This window comes from Oratosquilla oratoria, chromosome 37 (genome assembly GCF_046742065.1).
Source record: "Oratosquilla oratoria isolate Oo_2021 chromosome 37, ASM4674206v1, whole genome shotgun sequence".
NCBI classification, from domain to species: Eukaryota; Metazoa; Arthropoda; class Malacostraca; order Stomatopoda; family Squillidae; genus Oratosquilla; species Oratosquilla oratoria.
Genome location: NC_134813.1, coordinates 33,113,091 through 33,132,432, shown reverse-complemented (window position 1 = coordinate 33,132,432; position 19,342 = coordinate 33,113,091). Strand labels below are relative to the sequence as shown.

Sequence of the window (19,342 nt, the reverse complement as noted above, 5' to 3'; positions counted from 1 at the left end):
TTGGCTACCAACATGCAGAAACAACACAAAAAAAAATAAAAAGCCACAAGATATCCGATAAAAGATCCTGGGTTTTCCCTGAGGTCTCTTGGAAGATATATTGAATTGTCGTCAGTGTTGTGAGAACGTGGAGCTGAGGAGGATATGCTCCGTGCCTTCAGTGTAGTGAGAGCATCTGAGGCATGTGCCTTCTGGAGCCAGGCCAATTTCATGTTAAGTACTGGTTTAGTGCTGCTATGACCTTCAAGAAAATATCTTCATCCCAGAGACCAAAATGAAAAAAATAAATAAATAAATAAAATAAATAAAATAAACTGATAATATATGTGAATGGTGAGCTATCATCTGATGTACTTAAAGATTTTGGATAAATATATGTGAAAAAGTAATAATCTAGCATATTGCATCCACTATAAAAAACCTATAGTATATAACTTGAGAGAGAGAGAGAGAGAGAGAGAGAGAGAGAGAGAGAGAGAGAGAGAGGGTAGAGAGAGTAGAGAGAGTAGAGAGGGAGAGGGAGAGTGAGAGTGAGGGGGTAGAGAGGGAGGGGGTAGAGAGGGAGGGAGGGAGGAGGAGGAGGAGGAGGAGGAGGAGGAGGAGGGCAGAAGGAAGGTAAGAAGGATACAAGGGAGGAGGGAATCATCTGAGCATCTGAGGAAGGGGGGAGTGACGGATGGGAGAGAGAGGGGAAGGAGAAAGGATGGAGGGGGGATAGAAGAGGGGAGGCAGACGAGTAGGAAGGCTGGATACAGAAGGATAGGAGGGAGAGGAAGAAGAGCAAGATGGAGAGGAGCAAGATGGAGAGGAAAAAGAGGGAGAGGGAGAAGGATTGGAGAAAGAGGGAGAGGGAGAAGGATTGGAGAAAGAGGGAGAGCAGGAGGAAGGGGGAGGGGAGAGGAGGAGGAGCAAGGGGAAGAGGGAGAGGGAGAGGAGGAGGAAGGGGAAGAGGGAGAGGAGGAGGAAGGGGAAGAGGGAGAGGAGGAAGGGGAAGAGGGAGAGGAGGAGGAAGGGGAAGAGGGAGAGGAGGAGGAAGGGGAAGAGGGAGAGGAGGAGGAAGGGGAAGAGGGAGAGGAGGAGGAAGGGGAAGAGGGAGAGGAGGAGGAAGAGGAAGAGGGAGAGGAGGAGGAAGAGGAAGAGGGAGAGGAGGAGGAGGAAGAGGGAGAGGGAGAGGAGGAGGAAGAGGAAGAGGGAGAGGAGGAGGAAGAGGAAGAGGGAGAGGAGGAGGAAGAGGAAGAGGGAGAGGAGGAGGAGGAGGAAGAGGAGGAGGGAGAGGAGGAGGAAGGGGAAGAGGGAGGAGGAGGAAGGGGAAGAGGGAGAGGAGGAGGAAGGGGAAGAGGGAGAGGAGGAGGAAGGGGAAGAGGGAGAGGAGGAGGAAGGGGAAGAGGGAGAGGAGGAGGAAGGGGAAGAGGGAGAGGAGGAAGGGGAAGATGAAGAGGAGGAGGAAGGTGAAGATGGAGAGGAGGAAGGGGAAGAGGGAGAGGAGGAAGGGGAAGAGGGAGAGGAGTAGGAAGGAGAAGATGGTGAGGAGGAGGAAGGGGAAGAGGGAGGGGAGGAGAAAGAGGAAGCAGAGAGGAGGAAGAGGGAGGGGAGGAGAAAGAGGGAGGGGAGGAGAAAGAGGGAGGGGAGGAGAAAGAGGAAGAGAGGAGGAAGAGGAGAGGAGGAAGAGGGAGACGAGGAGGAAAGAGGAGGAAAAAGAGTGAGAGGAGGAAGAAGAGGAAGAGTGAGTAGAGGAGGAGGTGGAAGAGGAAGATGAGGAGGAAGAGGAAGTGGAGGAGGAAGAGGGAGTGGAAGAGGAAGAGGGAGAGGAGGAGGGAGAAGAGGAGGGAGAAGAGGAGGAAGAGGGAGAAGAGGAGGAAGAGGGAGAAGAGGAGGAAGAGGGTTAGTAGGAGGAAGAAGAGGAAGACGAGGAAGGAGAGGAGGAGGGAGAGGGAGAAGAGGCGGAAGAGGGAGAAGAGAAGGAAGAGGGATAGTAGGAGGAAGAGGGATAGTAGGAGGAAGAGGGATAGTAGGAGGAAGAGGAGGAAGTGGGATAGTAGGAGGAAAGGGGATAGGAGGAAGGAGAGAAGGAAGTGGGAGAGTAGGGGAAAGAGGAGGGGGAAGATGAGGAGGAGGAGGAGAAAGAGGGACGGGATGAGGAAGAGGAAATAGGTAGGATAAGGAAGAGCGGATAGGATAAGCAAGAAGAGGGAGGGAGGGAGAAGGTAAAGGGAGATAGGATGAGGAAGACGGAGGGAGGAGTAGGAAGAGGAAGGGAGAAGGAGGAAGTGGGAGGGATGAGAAGGAAGTGGGAGAGAGAGAGGGAGGAGGGGGAGGAAGTGAGAGGGAGGAAGAGGAAGTGGAATAAGGAGGAAATGGAATAAGGAGGAAGAGGAAGGTAAGGAGGGAGGAGGAAGAGGAAGGTAAGGAGGGAGGAGGAAGAGGAAGGTTGGGTAGGAGGAGGAAGAGGAAGGTAGGGAGGGAGGAGGAAGAGGAAGGTTGGGAGGGAGGAGGAAAAAGGAGGAACAAATATGGGAGAGGAGGGAGGGAGAGGAACATAGGGGAAAGTGGGAGGACGGAGAGAAGAAAGGAAAAGATGAGGACATAGAAGTGGGGTGAGAGTGAGGGGGGAAAAAGGAGATTGAGGATGTAAGGGACAAGAGGGAGGAGGAGGAGGAGAAAGAGGAGTGGAAAGGAGAGGAAGAAGGTAAGGGAGGGGGCAAAGGAAGAGGAAAGGGGAAACGGTAAGTGAGGGTGGCATACTTACAAGGATTAAATATTGAAGGACCTAAGACACTGGGTTTTAAATTACTGCAGAAAAGCGGGGAGACATAACAAGAATCCAGATTAAGAACATCCATGGTAAAGAAACCTCAAAGCTGACTAAACACTATGCCATATCAAAGTAAACACAAGTTTAGATTTGAATGTTCTCTGGTGAATCTAACAAAAGTGTCAAGGTCTGAAAAATGCCGAGCCTCAAGTTCAATAAATTCATGCATTAGACACCTGTCTATCTTTAGCCCCCTTCATACCAAGAATTTAATATTTAGTCTCGCACCAAACTGTTTTTTTCATCCTTGTGGTACTACTTTGATAGTAACAATGTTTATTCCCTCATATGCTGTGGAATAATAGCTGTCAAAATCTGGTTAATATCAGATGTATTCAGCACCACAGCACAAAATAACTGGTGTATACAGCTCCTTAAATACCCCTAGGTTTATTCTAACAAGCTAACATACCTATTGCTATAGACAATAGGGTAACAACAACTTTCTCCATGGAATACCTTGTTAATGTGAAAATTCAGAACTCAATGTTAAGAATTCATTGAATAAAAAAAATACTGCCACCTCTACTCCATGCATTAACCTACAAAGCATTATGAAACCCCTTTAACCAAAATGCTCACAGCAGTCTTTCCTTTCTAAAAATCCTCCAACATTATCAGTGATTTACATATATCTCGTACATCCCTTTATATCCATGGTTAGTATAGATAGAGCAATGTTCGCCCCCTTCCCCACCACCTCAAATAGGTCTAAATAAGAAGTGTGAGGGAATGGGGTATGCGGGAGGTCCACAAGAAGATCTGGCAGATGGCCAATATACTGTGCCCATGTTCTACTATGACTCACCATACTCAGAACCACCAAATTATCATTCACATGCTATGTAGCAAGTTCTGATGCTAGAGGTAGATAGGAGAGTGGTGGCACAGCATCTACCCAAAAGTTGGTCAAATTTACATGCAATTTAACATTGGGAATCTTTTGAAGTTATCACGGTACCACATTCCAAGCCAGTAAATTACACTCGAAAGTCTCACAAAAAACTAAAAAGCACAATTTATACTTAAATATCTTAGAATGACTACCTACTGTACAACTCAACTGTCACCTGTTTTGAAAATACTCTTCCATAAATTAACCTACTCAAGTTTTGTAAATTCTCACGTTACTTCTCAAGCCTTCAATCCAATGTAACTCTACAGATTTGAGTCTGGTTGATGTAATATTTCCTCTGCTCTTGTTCCAGATCAGTTTTCCAACTATTCTTCTTTTCTACTTTATCTAGACATTCAAGTGTTCCACATGTCCTGTTCTACTTCTTTCCTTCCTCCAGATTCACCGTACATCTAACCAAATATACTCTTATGTTCATGATGCCATTCTACATTTTTCAAAGTTGTCCTACAGACACCTTGCTACAGCAGAACTTTAAAGGGTGATATCCAGAACACTGAACTTTATACATTTAAATAAAATTTTCACTCAAAACAAAGCTGCAAAATTTTTATTAATTTCTCCCTTTTTAAGTAACTTTTTCATCTCAAGCCTATCAATTTCTGAAATGTGTACAGAAAACAAAGGCATCTTAAGTCCACACACATATTTCTTACCAATTACTTACGATATATATTGTATATATGTGTGTGTATATATATATATGTATACAGATTTCTTGAAAAGTTGTTCACATCTAACAAAAAGAGCCATTTTGATCAATTCCTTCTGTATCCTGGGATTATTTTCTATTATGGCTAATGCCTATTCTATTCTTCTATATAGTAACTTTTTAACAATGAAAGTGTCATCATCACTGATATTTTCCCAATCATCATGGCAGTGATGGATTCTGACATCAGTTACAGAGACAACAGCAATCCTCCACCCCAAGTATGCTGTGTTCATATCTATGTGCTGCCAGTAATTTCATCTGTGAAATATGTTTGTACATAAAGCAGCATGGTAGTAGACATGTCATTTGATGTACTGCTTCACTTTTGTTGACACGTCATGAAGGATGTTTGCATGTACTCCGTTTTGTTCAGTTGTTTCCAATACACGTGTTGATGGTGGGAATGGCCAAGGATCCTATCATGCTCCAGACTAGCTAGAGCTCTCTCTGCGAGTACTAAATTTAATTAACTGTAATGCATATAAAAGACTGTATACCTTCAGGTCTTATCTTTTTCACCACCTATCAAGCTTCGCATCAAAGGTCATTTATGGTTTTGGATTGGATAACATCTTCTTTGAGGCTATTCTATAATCTGACGTATTTACAGAAAACAATGTTTTTTTGATATGTAGCCCATGCCATCATCCTGTTCCAAACCAAGAGACCTGTCAGCTTTATCCATTCCAATGACTTGCACACACGAGTCCTGTAACAATTTTTTCTAATATTGGCAGGTCCCATACTGATCTCTCCTTGTATGGTTTATCTGCTAGGCTGGAGATCAACATAGTTGCTGTCCTTGCAATCTCTCGCTCTCGTTTAAATCTCTCATTTTAAGAGGAGACCACCCCACCAATACATATTCTAACCTCAAGTAGATTGGGCTCAGTTTTTTCACCATTTTTTTTTTATCCATGGGGTGAAAAGCAACATTTATAATCAGCTAGTCTGTATGCCTTATCCACAACTTATAATAAATAATCCCTAAACTTCTTATTTTATTTTCCTTTTGAAGCTGTCATTTTCCTGTGAATAAATTAATTTTGTCTATTTCCAATACTTGAATTTTTGTCACAATTTTACATAGCTGCCTAGATGGTTTGCAAAAATTTGCAGTCTTCATCTTTTATGATCTTTGCAACATCTGCAATAATGTTAAGAGTAGCATGTTGCTTCTTCCATCATGTCATTTACATAAAGCAAGAATATTACAGGTGCCAGTACTGATCCTTGCAGGACTCCAGTAGTCACTTTTCTCCACCCTGATGTCTCACCACACTGTCCACTTGTATTAGTCTATCAGGAAATACCTAATCTATTGACAGAAATTCCCCTTAAGTCCTTCAATTATATATTCAAATTCATGAGTCATTTATGAGGTATCTTATTACAGGCTTTCTCCAGATCCAAGAATAAACCTTCCAGCCCTCTTGTAGCATACCAATCACTCTTGAATGCTCAAAAAGTCTCAATATTAATGACACTCCAGTTGGCATGACTGGATGATAAAAGGATGGTGGTATAGTGTTGTTGTTTGATATGCCTGTATGTTGGTGGGTGTTCTTGTGTAGCATGTTATGTGCTGTGGGCCTTGTTTGGCACCTGTTTGTGTGCAACATATAAATATATGTAGCTTCTATTTATTCAAAGTGCCTTGTTTGCTGATTAACTGAAGTAGCCTTGCTGTGAATAAACTGTGCCTTGCTGCATTGCTTTAGACCCAGGGCAGTGGGCAGTAGACGGGAATTACCCTTCATCCATAAGACAAGAAGTGGTGGATGAGAGTGGGCGTGTGCATTATAGTGGGGAAAAAAGTCCTTGGTATATAGATAGTATTGTTCTGTGTCTCCAAGATTGATGCTACTTATGATGGGCCAGCATAATCCAGCAATCTTTAAGCCCACACTGGTGTCACTGTCATGTCCAATTTTCCCCCTTGTTAAGTTGGTGGACGAATTATGCTCAGATTCTGAAATCACAAGTTTGATTATTTCCCCCCCACCCATATTTCATAAGTTCTAAGCAACCTAATGAACAGACCTTGCATTATTGCATTGAGAGAAGCAAGTAAATGTCTTGGGAGGATTAAAAAGTATAAGGAGAAAAAGACATTTGGGAATGGATGCTAAGAGGAGATTATATGAAAGAGTGGCTGTGCTGACAGCAGTATATGGGTCTGAAACATGGAACATAGGAGAGGAAGAGAGGAGTTTGAATGTATTTGAGATGAGGTGCCTGAGATGTATGATAGGGGTTACTAGGCTGGATAAAGTGAGAAATGAGGTGAGGAGGAGAACTGGGGTGGAAAGGGAGTTGGGAGATGGGGATGATGAAAGAGTATTGGGATGGTTTGGACACATGGAAAGAATGAGTGAAGAAAGATTAGTAAAAGAGATGTGGAACGCAGAGGTGGAAGGTGTGAACATGAGGGGGTGACCTAGGATAAGATGGATGGATGAGTTAAAAGGGGCATTGGGAAAAAGGGGAATGTCTGTTGGGGAAGGACAGGAGAGAACAGAATATAGGGGTGAATGGAGAATGTGTATGGATGATGCTGTGATACATGACGGGGAGTGGGTGGGGAATGGGAAGTGAGGGAATATGTATGATAAATTGCCACAGCCCAAAGGGATTTCTCGCAGTCTTCTTCATTTCTGCATGAGGGGACAGAGAGGGGGTCACCGATTTAATGAAGCAGCCTTGCTGTAGATGTGCTATGTCTTGCAACACTGATTCTGACCCAGGGCAGTGGGCAAGATGCAAGGATGACCTGTCATATGGGAAGACCCAAGAAATGATGGAGGGAGGGGAGTGGATGGGGCTGGAGTTTGTGGGGCTGGAATGGGTGGGAGTGGTTTTTATGCCTTTGTCTTTTAGACACCTCCTTTGTAAGGGGGGGGAAAAACCTTTGGTATACGTATGTACTTGTATGTATGATTCTTAGGCATTTGGAGGGTATAGGAAGCCCTGCTGGGTATTTTCTACCTTGGATGGCACATGAATATCCATGAGGCACAAGGTTTAAGGTATGGTACGCAAGCTACATGGGATTAAATAACCATCTCCCAAATAAATCTGATACATATTGAGGATCCTTGTTATCATTCCATGAGAAAAAAGGAACAACTCAGGGCCTCTAAGCATGCCTAATTGTCCATTAAATAAAGCACAAGACTAACAAAGAAAGCCATTAAGTGTCCCTCTTGGAAATTCTAACATTTTGCCAGTCTCTTGAGCACTTCTTGCCACAGTTTCCAGTTTCATTATTTTCCACTGATCATTGTTGCAAAAATACAATGATAAATTTTCATTTCCAGCATGAACAGGGTACTTCTACTTACATTGCTATGCTTACTGTGTACCCTATCTACCCAGAGATACACAATTCAATTATTGCAAATTTTGTCAATATCCATCAATCACTCAATTAATTGTCCCTGGTGTCTCTTGCAAAAGACCTGTGGCTTTCAAAGGAACCAGTAACAGCCTCTAGGCAGGTTGATAAGTCACTCAGGGAAGATACAGTGTGTTGTTGTCAAAAGATTGTTAATGTGGAGCATTGTGGTATGAGCTGTTGTGTCCAAAGGAGCATTTTGAATCTATGACCAGGCCTATTCTGTGTTAGCAATGTTTCAAAAATGGAGTGCAATCCCCATATTCAACCTAAATACACGTCCTTTCCAATTTCAAAACCTCTACCTTTAATATATATAAAGGGGACTATGGGTTACCAATTCCTACTACCTCCCAAGTATAGGAAAAAAGTTGGCCTTCTGCTACAGATCCTCCACCCTGGATATGTTGTGGTTTTGTTTGTGTGCTGCCAGTACTGATATGGATGATATGGTTTAACGTCACAAACTCCTCCCATCAGAAGGCTTGGATGGTGCCCCTTACAGAGGACTTTGTAGCGTGGAATTTAATAAACCATGCCCTTGATTCAACTTTGCTGGTGGCCAGTACTGACCAGTTAATATGTATCTAACTGTAGTATACAGGAAAGAAGCTACAGTATATTTGTAGAGCCCTGCCTCTTCTATTACCATACTTCACTTCAATTTCAAAGACGGTTCAGCTTGACCAATCCCAGTATCATCTAGGCTATACTAAGAGTTTATCAAAAACCATCTTTTTCACATCACGTATGAGGCAGCTTGACAGTGGATGTTATAATTTATTGTTTAACTTAGCATGTGATCCAGGCAAGAGCAGATTTAATCTAATGGAAATTGATAGCACTTTTTTCCCCCTCACAGGATAACCGTGAGGAATGGAGTTGCCATATGAATGAAGCAACATGCCTTCTGGAGCATGCTCCTAATTGATTACACAAATGACTCCCTAGCCAATTAATCCTTATGTGAAAAAGCAGGAAAAGAGTAGTTGCAGTTGATACATTTTGGGCCCAATCTGAAGACCAAGAGCAAGTTCCACAAGGCCACATCTCTAAATGAAGGTGGGGTTGTTGATGGGTTTTGAAAATGAACATCACGGAGAGGATTTTCCAGTATTCACCTCACAAGGTACCATTAGCATGTAATCAGCAGTCTTTGTTCATATCCACATCATGTATAATGATACCTGTGGTCTTCGAGTTTTACTGATAGAAAACCCACAGCGCTAGTCTTCAAACTCTCTCATCAGTTTCTCTCTCTTGGAAGAAGAAGAAGAAGAAGAAGAAGAAGAAGAAGAAGAAGAAGAAGAAGAAGAAGAAGAAGAAGAAGAAGAAGAAGAAGAAGAGGAGGAGGAGGAGGAGGAGGAGGAGGAGGAGGAGGAGGAGGAGGAGGAGGAGAAGAAGAAGAAGAAGAAGAAGAAGAAGAAGAAGAAGAAGAAGAAGAAGAAGAAGAAGAAGAAGAAGAAGAAGAAGAAGAAGAAGAAGAAGAAGAAGAAGAAGAAGAAGAAGAAGAAGATGTGGGGATGGAAGGGGGAGTAATTGAGTACGTGGGAGGAGAGGAAATGAGGAGGGGCTACGGAAACGAGTGGGAGGAAGGGGGAAGGAAATAAGTGGGAGTACTGGGGGGGGTGAGGAAGAGAGCTACAGGAAGAAGAAGAAGAAGAAAAACAGGAATGACGCCTGCGCTGCACTGATGAAACCTGCTCACAAGTCATGTGCCACAGCAGAACAAGGAGAGTAATTGCTGACTGGCAGCTAATTAACTGGGGTGGGGGCTGACGAGTTGATATAGATACTGGGTTCATTCCAGAGAACATGTGCCATCCGCTTGAGACTGCATCTCCAGACAAAGGCAATTGTTGCCAAATTCTGAAGATGGACAACAGGGAAATGATCCTAACTGTACATCTATCTTGCAAGACAACTACTTGTAGATATCCATCTTTGGGTCAGCTATCTAAATATAGACAGTATAACTAATAACAAGTTTCTAAAGTTTCAATGAACGGAAACCTTTAGCCCTGCAGTAGCTAGCAACTCTTCAAGACCTCCATCTGTGAAGAAACACTTGATTTCTGTGTTTGTTATATTGAAGTTCAGTTTTGTATGTCACAAGATAATAGCAGAAGGAAAGCAGTCAGTGGTTGTAGGGTCTCATTGTGTGAAAAGGTTGAGGAAATACAGACAAACTTTATCAAAGATTCTCTCTACCATACATCTTGAAGGGCCACCACTTGAATATAATCATGGGTCCATATATATATATATATATATATATATACATATATATATATATATACATATATATACATATATATACATATATACATATATATGTATATATATGCACACAAACTTTGGAGCTGATACATGAGGATAGTAGTGAAAGATAAGATGTCAGGTTGGAAGGCAGTGACTAACAGTCCCACAAGGGTTAGTGATAGTTCCTGTAATATTTCTTGTCTACATAAACGTGATGGAAGGTATAATATACAACTCCAACACATTTCCAGATGATGTTGCAAGAATAATTCTCATACAATAATTGCCCGGAGCCAAGAATGGAAAATAAATCACAGTGCCAGCAAATACTAGGTACTGGAAATAGAAAATAGCTTAAAAAGACCAATGTTGAGCTATTTAATGGGAAGGGAATAAATTACAAAGACACAAAGATAGTGTTCCCATGGGGTCACCTGTCAAACACGAATAAGATTGTTGGGGGTGGGGGACACACTGCTGGAAAAATCCTCCCTAATTCATGTGAAATATAAGTTCCAGCAGTGCTATGGTCCTAATGTGAAAGTGCAAGCAAAACAGAGAATATAGAAAGCAACAACCAAAATGATTCCTAGTTTTACAGATAAACAACTCTCAAGAAATTTCGCGTACAAGGAGACTATGTATATACACACACATACACAGTCTACAAACTTTTAAAAGATTGAATAGAAAGAGGTGACATGATTAGCGTTCAGGTCACTAAGAGGGATAAATCGTTTTGATAGATCTGATTAAAGATGGGAGGGCTTTAAGAGGTCATGGAAATAAATTAAGAAAGGTCACATGTCAAAAGGAGGTGAAGAAATAAAGTTTTCCATTTAGAGGTATAATTATGTGGAATAGCTTAAAAGGTGAGATTGTCTAAGCTCAAACAAAACACGAGTTTGAATCTAATTATGACCATGGAAATCAAAAATATAGATAAAGTTGGAACCGTACATGAATTTGAGTCCAAGTGTGTCTGAAAATTAGATAATTGGAGATGGGACCCAAATGAGCAATGCTCCTTTCCTGTATACTACAATTAGGTAAATACACACAAAATCAATCCATTACTTCAGGCTTCTCTTACAGGATACATATAGTTCCCAGGTAACCAGAAAAAGCCATCTCATATAGCTTGGGTGGGGCAGTGTAGTACAAGTTGATCTGTGTCTTCTGTATAATAGTTAACATCTGGTGCAGTTCATTTCTGTGGCCAGGCCTCTTCTGTGTTGGTACTGTCTTAAGCATTGATATATACCTACATACATATATGTAGGTCCATTTTCAAAACCCATCTATCATCTCCCTCGCCCCTATCAGGAAGTGCAGTCCTGAGGGGTCAATACTCTTGTCTCTGGACTGGGCCCAAAAACTTCTATCAACTTCAACTGTATATCTTGCACCTTATCACATACTGAAAGTGGAACCAGTGAATGGTCCCCTCCTACTACTTACAGCTGGTGACATAGAAACCGCCTCATACCAATACAACACAGACAATTGACCAAAAGTTCTTTCTAGAAATCTGTAGGCAGGATCAAGGACTAAAACCAGTCAATGTGGCTCTGCAAGATTACCACTTTCTAAAAATATGATGCGACAATTTGTTATTATTATACACATTCCTACATGACCTCCTGATGCTCTCCCATCTCAAACCAAGATCTTTTGTACCTTCAAGTAGACACCACAATCATGTCACCTCTTTCTCTTCTTTCATTCAATGATGGTATGCCCAATGCTTCTATTCTCCTCTTGTAAGGGATATCTGTAAGGCTAGGACTCACACTGGTCGGTGTTCTTTGCAATCTCTCATTTGTTATTATCTTTCACTTTTTTATAGATGCCATCCTACCGCTACACATTTCAATTTAGGCCAGATTATGTTTTCATCATCCCTTCATCCATGTAGTGAAAAGCTTTTTTGATGTTTTGAAATCTGTAGGGTGCACCCATAATTTTGTTGATACCTTTGATGGTTGACAGTTATTCAACACTCGTAGATCCTTATCCTCACTTGTTTTTGTAATCCTCACTTCCTACCAAGTAAATCCTTTGTGATAATTTGAGCTTTAGCCCATTTTCCATACTTGGTTCTTGGAATATATACTATCTACATCTTTTAGTAACATCATGCTGATTTACCTTTCAGTTTTTCTCATGATCTTTGCACTGGCTAGACATGTTAATGTAGCTTATCATCATGTCATTTACATCCATCAAGAACATTACCACTGCCAGTGCCAACCTTTGTGGTACTCTGCCAGTATTTGCCTTCCATTCTGCTACTCCAGTTCTCATACACTAATCCTTCAGAATATTCTTCAACCAATCAAACAGTTTACCTTCAACACACTTTTCCACAATAGTTAATGGTGACGGACCTTGTCAAAGGACGTCTCTATATCTAGATATCAGTATGCACAATCCACCCACCCCTCTCTTATACCACATCAACTACTAAGTAGAAGCTTATCTTATTAGACATAACCTCTCAATTCTTAAACAAAATATTCACCTATTCATGGGAACCTAACTCTCAATCAATTCTCACAAAATTTTGCCGTCCTGTTGGGCAGGGACACCAGTGGCTTCTCCTTAATTCCTCCTCTACGGTCTGACACCCTGCTATACCTTTTCCAATCCTGTGGCATTATCCCTTGCATACATAATAAGATTATAGATCTTCTCCACTAGCAACTCCCTGCATCCCTGTATCCAAGCTGAGAACCCATTACCCCCTGGAGGTCTTCTCATGTTAAAGGTTTTCAATTTATGTACCTCCTTAACTTTCACATTCATATCTTTAAACTTAAAATTGCTGTTCTCTCTTTCACACGTACATAAACCCTTATGCATATTACGAGACATACGTGGGTGGCAAGTTAATGACTTTGTACCCCTTCTCTTCTAGACAAAATGCCTATTACCATTACAATCATACTATACTAAAGAATACCCTCAACAAATTGCAAGAACTTATTAATACACGAATATGAAAGTTTTTTTTTTCCCATTTACACAAGGGCAGCTCAGTCGAAGCACCCACCCACCCAATACCCTGTCACAAATGCTCAGGTCATAGATAATGTGGCAAGAACCACCACCTCCACAGCAGGGCCTAACAGCTAAAGCTGCTTTGATTCATAAATATATACCGGTATGGCATTATATTGATGATCTGTGGTTGTCCATGACATGTACGATAAAAGGAAACTATAAACTATAACTATATAAAACTATAACTAAACTAATCAACCCATGTGCTGAAATGTATAAGCATTGACATTGCAAATGTTTGTAACATAGTATGCTGACATAAACTGTTAAAATAATGGTGTAATGGTGTGTTGATGCATATGGACGCGTATATATATATATATATATATATATATATATATATATATACACACACACGTGTACAATATTTACATTATTTATAATCACACTAGCCTATGAAAGGCATGCAGAGTCGTGATGCACATCATAAAGTATAATACAATCATTTAATGCTAATATTGGCCTATACTAGTCCTCCAATAATAAAACCTACCACGTGAAAATTTAACGCCAGGCAAAAAATATACTCGGCAACTCCAATTTAGGATGGAATTGGCTTGTGCTGGTGTGGCACTACAATATTTGCATTTGTGGGAGTTCAGTAAACTGCTAACTTTATAAAAACATGTTCCGTATATATTTGTATAATTTATCTATAATCGTATGGCGTCCCATCCTACAGCCACCTCGGTTTGATGTTTATGGTAAGACGCTACAATAATCGGACAACTGTTGACAAAATTTTACTCGGCCTACAAAACGACGATGCAACATTTAGTTTTAAAAAAATGTGACTTAGAACAAAATGATGTTAAACAATACAACAGTATCAACATTAACGTATCATTAGAGTACCAACGAATGATAACGGTCCTACAGCAACAGCTGATGTTGGCATGACACCTCCCGATCACCTCCCTCATCCTCTTTCATCTCTTAACACATGTGCGCGGACATAATTGCGCACACGTGCACAAACTCAAACACAGGTAGCACATTCGTGTGTATCCGTGTATGTGGGAATGTGTACACGCAAGGAGAGTACATTTAACACGTTGGCATCAGGAGCTACACCGCCAAGGCGCAATTCCCTCGACCTCTAAGTCGAACGGATGCTCGGGGCTTTGGATGGAGCTGTGAACGAGAGCCAAGTTTAGCGATGGGGGCATCGCCAAGCCCGGAAATAAAGCAAACGAGTTGGGGTTGGAAATGACAAAGCCTCGGCCCAGAAGTCGACTCGCTACCGAAGCCACTTGTCATGACTCGAACACCCAAACCACCTCGAGTTTACCAAACACCTGGGAGGTCATTGGAAAAGGATGACAATATGTTACAAAAATACGAAATCATACATTTCCAAGTCAACATACGAAGAACATACGAGTTGCTCAAAACCAAACAGAATTAAAATCTTCTAAGGGTGTGTGAGTTCGAACCGGGTTGGGCTCCCTTAGAAAAAGAGGTAAACACACACTCGTGGGGCTTTACAACGGAGGGGGGTGGGGAGACGACGTTAGGGATGAAGGATTCTAAGCCATGCATATTTAAATGGCAAACAAAAAGCCTAAGTGCAAAGTCTTACGAAGCAACTGGGGAGAAATTACAAATGGCTTCGCTGAACTGACGAATATGGGTTTGCGACCGTTACAATGGAAACACATTCACAACGTTCGGCTTATTCGTGTAACGGGAAAAGGCAACGGACACAAATCATACCGTGTGATGAACATGACCTCCGTTACACTATTAATGTCCTCTGTTAATCTTAACGTGATTTGTGTGACAACCAAGGTATTCATTTTCATCCTTCCACGTATGACGTGCACGCACAATTCCCCCTCACAGCTGAGTCAGGTATCTCGTGTACACCATTTAAACTGGAGCCTAATATAACACCACGACATAGTATGAGCTGGGTCTGGCGGCTGGCAGAAGCGTAGGGGGCGTTGATGTGGAGGGGGAGGGGCGGGGACATTTTGTACGAAGCACCAACCTTCTTCTGTTGTTTCTCCCAAGCAGGGTCCAGGAGGCCCTCTCGCTCCCACTCTTCCTCCTGTTCCATGTAATCGTTGGGGTTGTATTCCATGTCGTTCTCCATATCTCTAGGAGGCTGGAAGGGAGAAGTCACAACTATCTAATTGAGAGGGTTCTTGACGGGCACACACAACACAAGGCAGCGGAAGGTCCACTCGGCCCAAGCGAACCAGCGGCACAGACTGACGTAAATGTTTGAGCCGGTCAGCCGGCAACGGAATGGGGGGGGATGGGAGGTCGGGGGATCAGGGGGATTACCCAACCTATCGTACTATAGTGGTCAGTACTTACAGGCAAATATTAACATATTAAACCTTATTACAATATAGAATAGTACTCTTCTATATATATACTGTCAAGGTTATGGCGTTATCAATGTCATTTTTGAATGAAGACAATGGTCGAGATTTAAAAAAACCGCAAGAGACCACTTCCCTAACCCAAGAAAAGTTGAATAATATATCATATATAAAACGCAACTATGACCATAAACTTTATTATGTGTAGACCTATGTGTCTGTTAACGGACATGCTTTGTATATAAGAAAGGAGAGGGATTTCGAAGAGGAAATCTTTCGAACTTTGGATTCGGCGCTCAGCAGCACCAACAGAGTTATCGTTTCTCATTTTTCAAAAAATTAAGAGGAAAGGAGGAACAAATGTGATGGTCATAATGAGACAACCATATAAAGATGGGCCACATAAATGAAGGAAGTTAACGAAGAGAACCTTCGTTTGCCAGAGAAGATGGCAAACTCTAGACTAGACCAAAGCTCCGACCAAAATAGAAATTTACTTACACCCTCCTGGCAGACGTACGATGAAGTATTTTCTCGCGTTCTTTGAACCTCTATTAAAATTTATCAAATAGATCATCTGTATTGAAAAAGAAAACATATCATATCTTACATACATTGGTCATGGTGTATTTAGTATAATCTTCTATAAATAATCTGACATTTATTGTAAGTTTGTTAATATAATCATGTCTAAAACTTCAAATATATACGATGTAATGCTGTTAAAACAATAAACTCGCAGTTATTTCCGGGTCACAGTTCTGTATTTTGTCTTTGCCTGGCTCGTGATAGAGATGTCCGAATGGAAACCCGTATCACTTACAAGATGGCAATATTGCGAGCTCCCTTTTCATTCCTCAGCCATTCCATGCCATACATTGATGATACCGTTAACAGATAACATATTCACCTTCAGAAAGACACGAGAGGTCGAACCTTTTCGTGTGTGAGGTGAAAGTGAACCATGGCCTATGAAATGAAAATAGAATGCGCCTGGCACACCATCGCCGACACGAGCAGCAGCAGCAGCAGCAGCAGCATCTTGGCTCCGTATTCCAAATATGGAGGCAATCCATTTCGTTCATGTACGGCAGTTGAGACTTGTAGATGCGATGGGAGAGTATCCGAACGTGGCAGCATCCTTGTGATGCAATCCTGGAAGTAGCTAACGTTTGCATTATACGTTCCTACCCAACTGCAACTGAAAGTCGACCATGTTATATGAGCTCAGTGAGTCATACGGTGAAAGCTGAGTAGATGGTGCTGTATATAAATGACCTTCCATTCATACATTACCTGGTTCATGACTGGGTAACTTATAATGATAATTAGAATTATATAAAATCTCGGTATCTGATACAACTTATTATGCGATAGTGGGGACATAGTAAAGAATATCGTACGAGTAAATTCCGATAGATAAAAAAACGTTTGCCCTGTCGTAACTTCCTTTAACTCAGGAATGCATATATAGAATTAGTCTCACTCTAAAGACAGGGCAGTTTTGTGCTCGCTACTTAATATAGACATAAAATCAGACTAAATATATATAATTTGCTATTATTGGATACCGGTGTAGTTATGACGTAGAGTCGACACGCAAAATGAAAACGAAGCATCGCATTTCAAAATAGCTTACATGGTTTGAGTTCACCCAAATTCAGGATATAAATGTCTACTTTCCAATTGCAAACGTGGAAAGTACATAATGAAGATGAATAAAGTGACAATTGTAAGATAGGAACGTAAAGAAATTTCGAAGAAGATTCGAATTCCACTTTGGGAAGTGTGACATGTCAAGCGGGGAGTTACCAGAGTAGTATAGCGGGGGTGGCAATGTTGGGGGTTGGTTTGCCACAGGTCCCCATCCCCCCCTCCACCACCCCTCGTCTCTCAATACTCCCACTACCCCGGGCGCAATGCCTTGTGGGATCACCACCCAAATCGTGTTCTCAGTGGTGCTTTATGAAGCCGAGTTTTCCCACATTAAACTTTAAATTTCCCCGACTCCCAGGCTACCGGTATGCCTTTGGTATTCCCGCTTCGTTTGTGTGGGATTGACCAATACCTCAGAGATGTTGGCTTTCACTTAGGGGCAGATCGAGCGAAGATATACATATCCATGTCATCAACGCCTGCGTTGGCGGGGAGATACATTTGATAAATGTGATTAGAAGGCTGTCGTTTTTTTTCAAATATTACTGTCCTTCACTGATTTTTTTCTGGATAACGCATTACGATTCGATTCGAATTATCTGGGTCTTAAAGGGTTAATTACTGGATTTAAGTAATTAATATGATGGTTTATTCACGGTTATTATTTTTCCCCACCGCTGGTGATATCATCAAATGTAATGGAAACTAGACGAAGTCATTAAAACATCGAGATAGATGTTAACTACAATAGCATCCCCCTACGATGAATAAAGTCACCTGACGTCAACAAGAACCAAAACATTCCACAAACGCTAAAACTCGCAGAATTAGATTGTACACACTTTTCACTCAATACTCGTACACTACGTTCACCCGAGAACCCGACCAACAATGAATCAAAACTATGCAAACATATCTTTTGTTGTTAAACATTTAATAAATTCATTCAAATGATACTTTATCATTATTTTTTAAATAAAATTGCGTTAGTGCAGCACAAATAAAATGTACATTTGAATGATATTTATATATCAGGGGTTAGACTCGATGTCCGTGAATATCTCTACTCTACTGCCAGCCAATACTAGTCAGTCTCAGGAAACTATTTAAGTACTGTACAACCTTGTATTGACGGACACACTTACGTAATAACGTCTTGTGTTTGGACACAACACACGCTCCATGTGAGTTTTGCATGCCTTTGTGATTACTTTCCACTGCAGAAATTTTCACACTTACGTGTTGCTTATTTGGCCTCCTAGAGACGACTGGATAGAATCGTCACAATAACTATCCAAATACATCTTTTATTGTTATCGTATAGATTTATCTCGAAAATATATTATGAAATAATTGTCTTACACAGTAATTGTAAAAAATCAACAACAAAAAATCATATCTCGAGTATATGTTACAAAGTTGGTTTCATTATCGTCTTTTACGCTTTGATGACGTCGTATACAAAGATTTAGTTCTGATTAACGATAGACGATTTTATTCAGCTATAACGAATCCCAATGAAGCTCGCTGACTGAGCGGGTTAGGTCGTCGGTACTTGCGACGAAGGTCGAGGTGAGGGCGGTTCGAATCCTACCACCGGCGAAGTTGGACCAAGGGCATGGTTCTTGAAATTCCACTCTACAAAGCCCTCTGTGAGGGCCACCGTCCTAGCCTACCGATAGGGGGACTGTGTGACGTTAAACCATATCATCATCATAACGAATCTCTGCATCTTATTTTATTCATATGCCTGTGCAATCCAACATGCCCTGTCACACTAATGTATATTTTTTCTATTTAGATTCGAAATCTTTTTCTGACAATACTTCTCTACTTATATTTGTCACCCTATAGGGTCATGTGTCAGTATGTTGTCGTTTCCAAATCTATTTATGATTTTTCTGACTAAAACGGTGAAATTCATCTTTACTTTTGATCTAATAATTGACACTAAAAATATGATGTTCTGAAAGATGAAGATCATATATTGTAGTTGGCAGAAAGATCAATATTCTAATAATTCCAGTCTTAGAATATGTGATCCCCTTTTTGCTCCTCCTCTGTTTGTAAAATCGCGTCTTAGTAGGATAAATCATATGTGAAGAGAAATTAATTTCATCTAATATAACACTGACTCCACTGTTGAAGTATGGATTAAAGATGAGTTGCAGGAGGAGGGGGAGGG

The 19,342-nt window shown here is 41.2% G+C and overlaps 1 protein-coding gene across 2 annotated transcripts in view; it reads right to left on the bottom strand.

Annotated features, from left to right (window-relative positions):
* Positions 1-15,401, bottom strand: part of Actn (alpha actinin) — a 76,177-nt gene extending 60,776 nt beyond the window's left edge. Inside the window, exon 1 of one of the 2 annotated variants that reach the window (XM_076175454.1) lies at positions 15,162-15,401. In XM_076175454.1, the coding sequence (XP_076031569.1) occupies positions 15,162-15,266 (105 nt within the window). In that variant the 5' untranslated portion in view covers positions 15,267-15,401. The remainder of the gene's footprint in view (positions 1-15,161) is intronic. The other variant, XM_076175453.1, reaches the window with a different exon arrangement.
* Between the last annotated feature and the right edge of the window lie 3,941 nt (positions 15,402-19,342).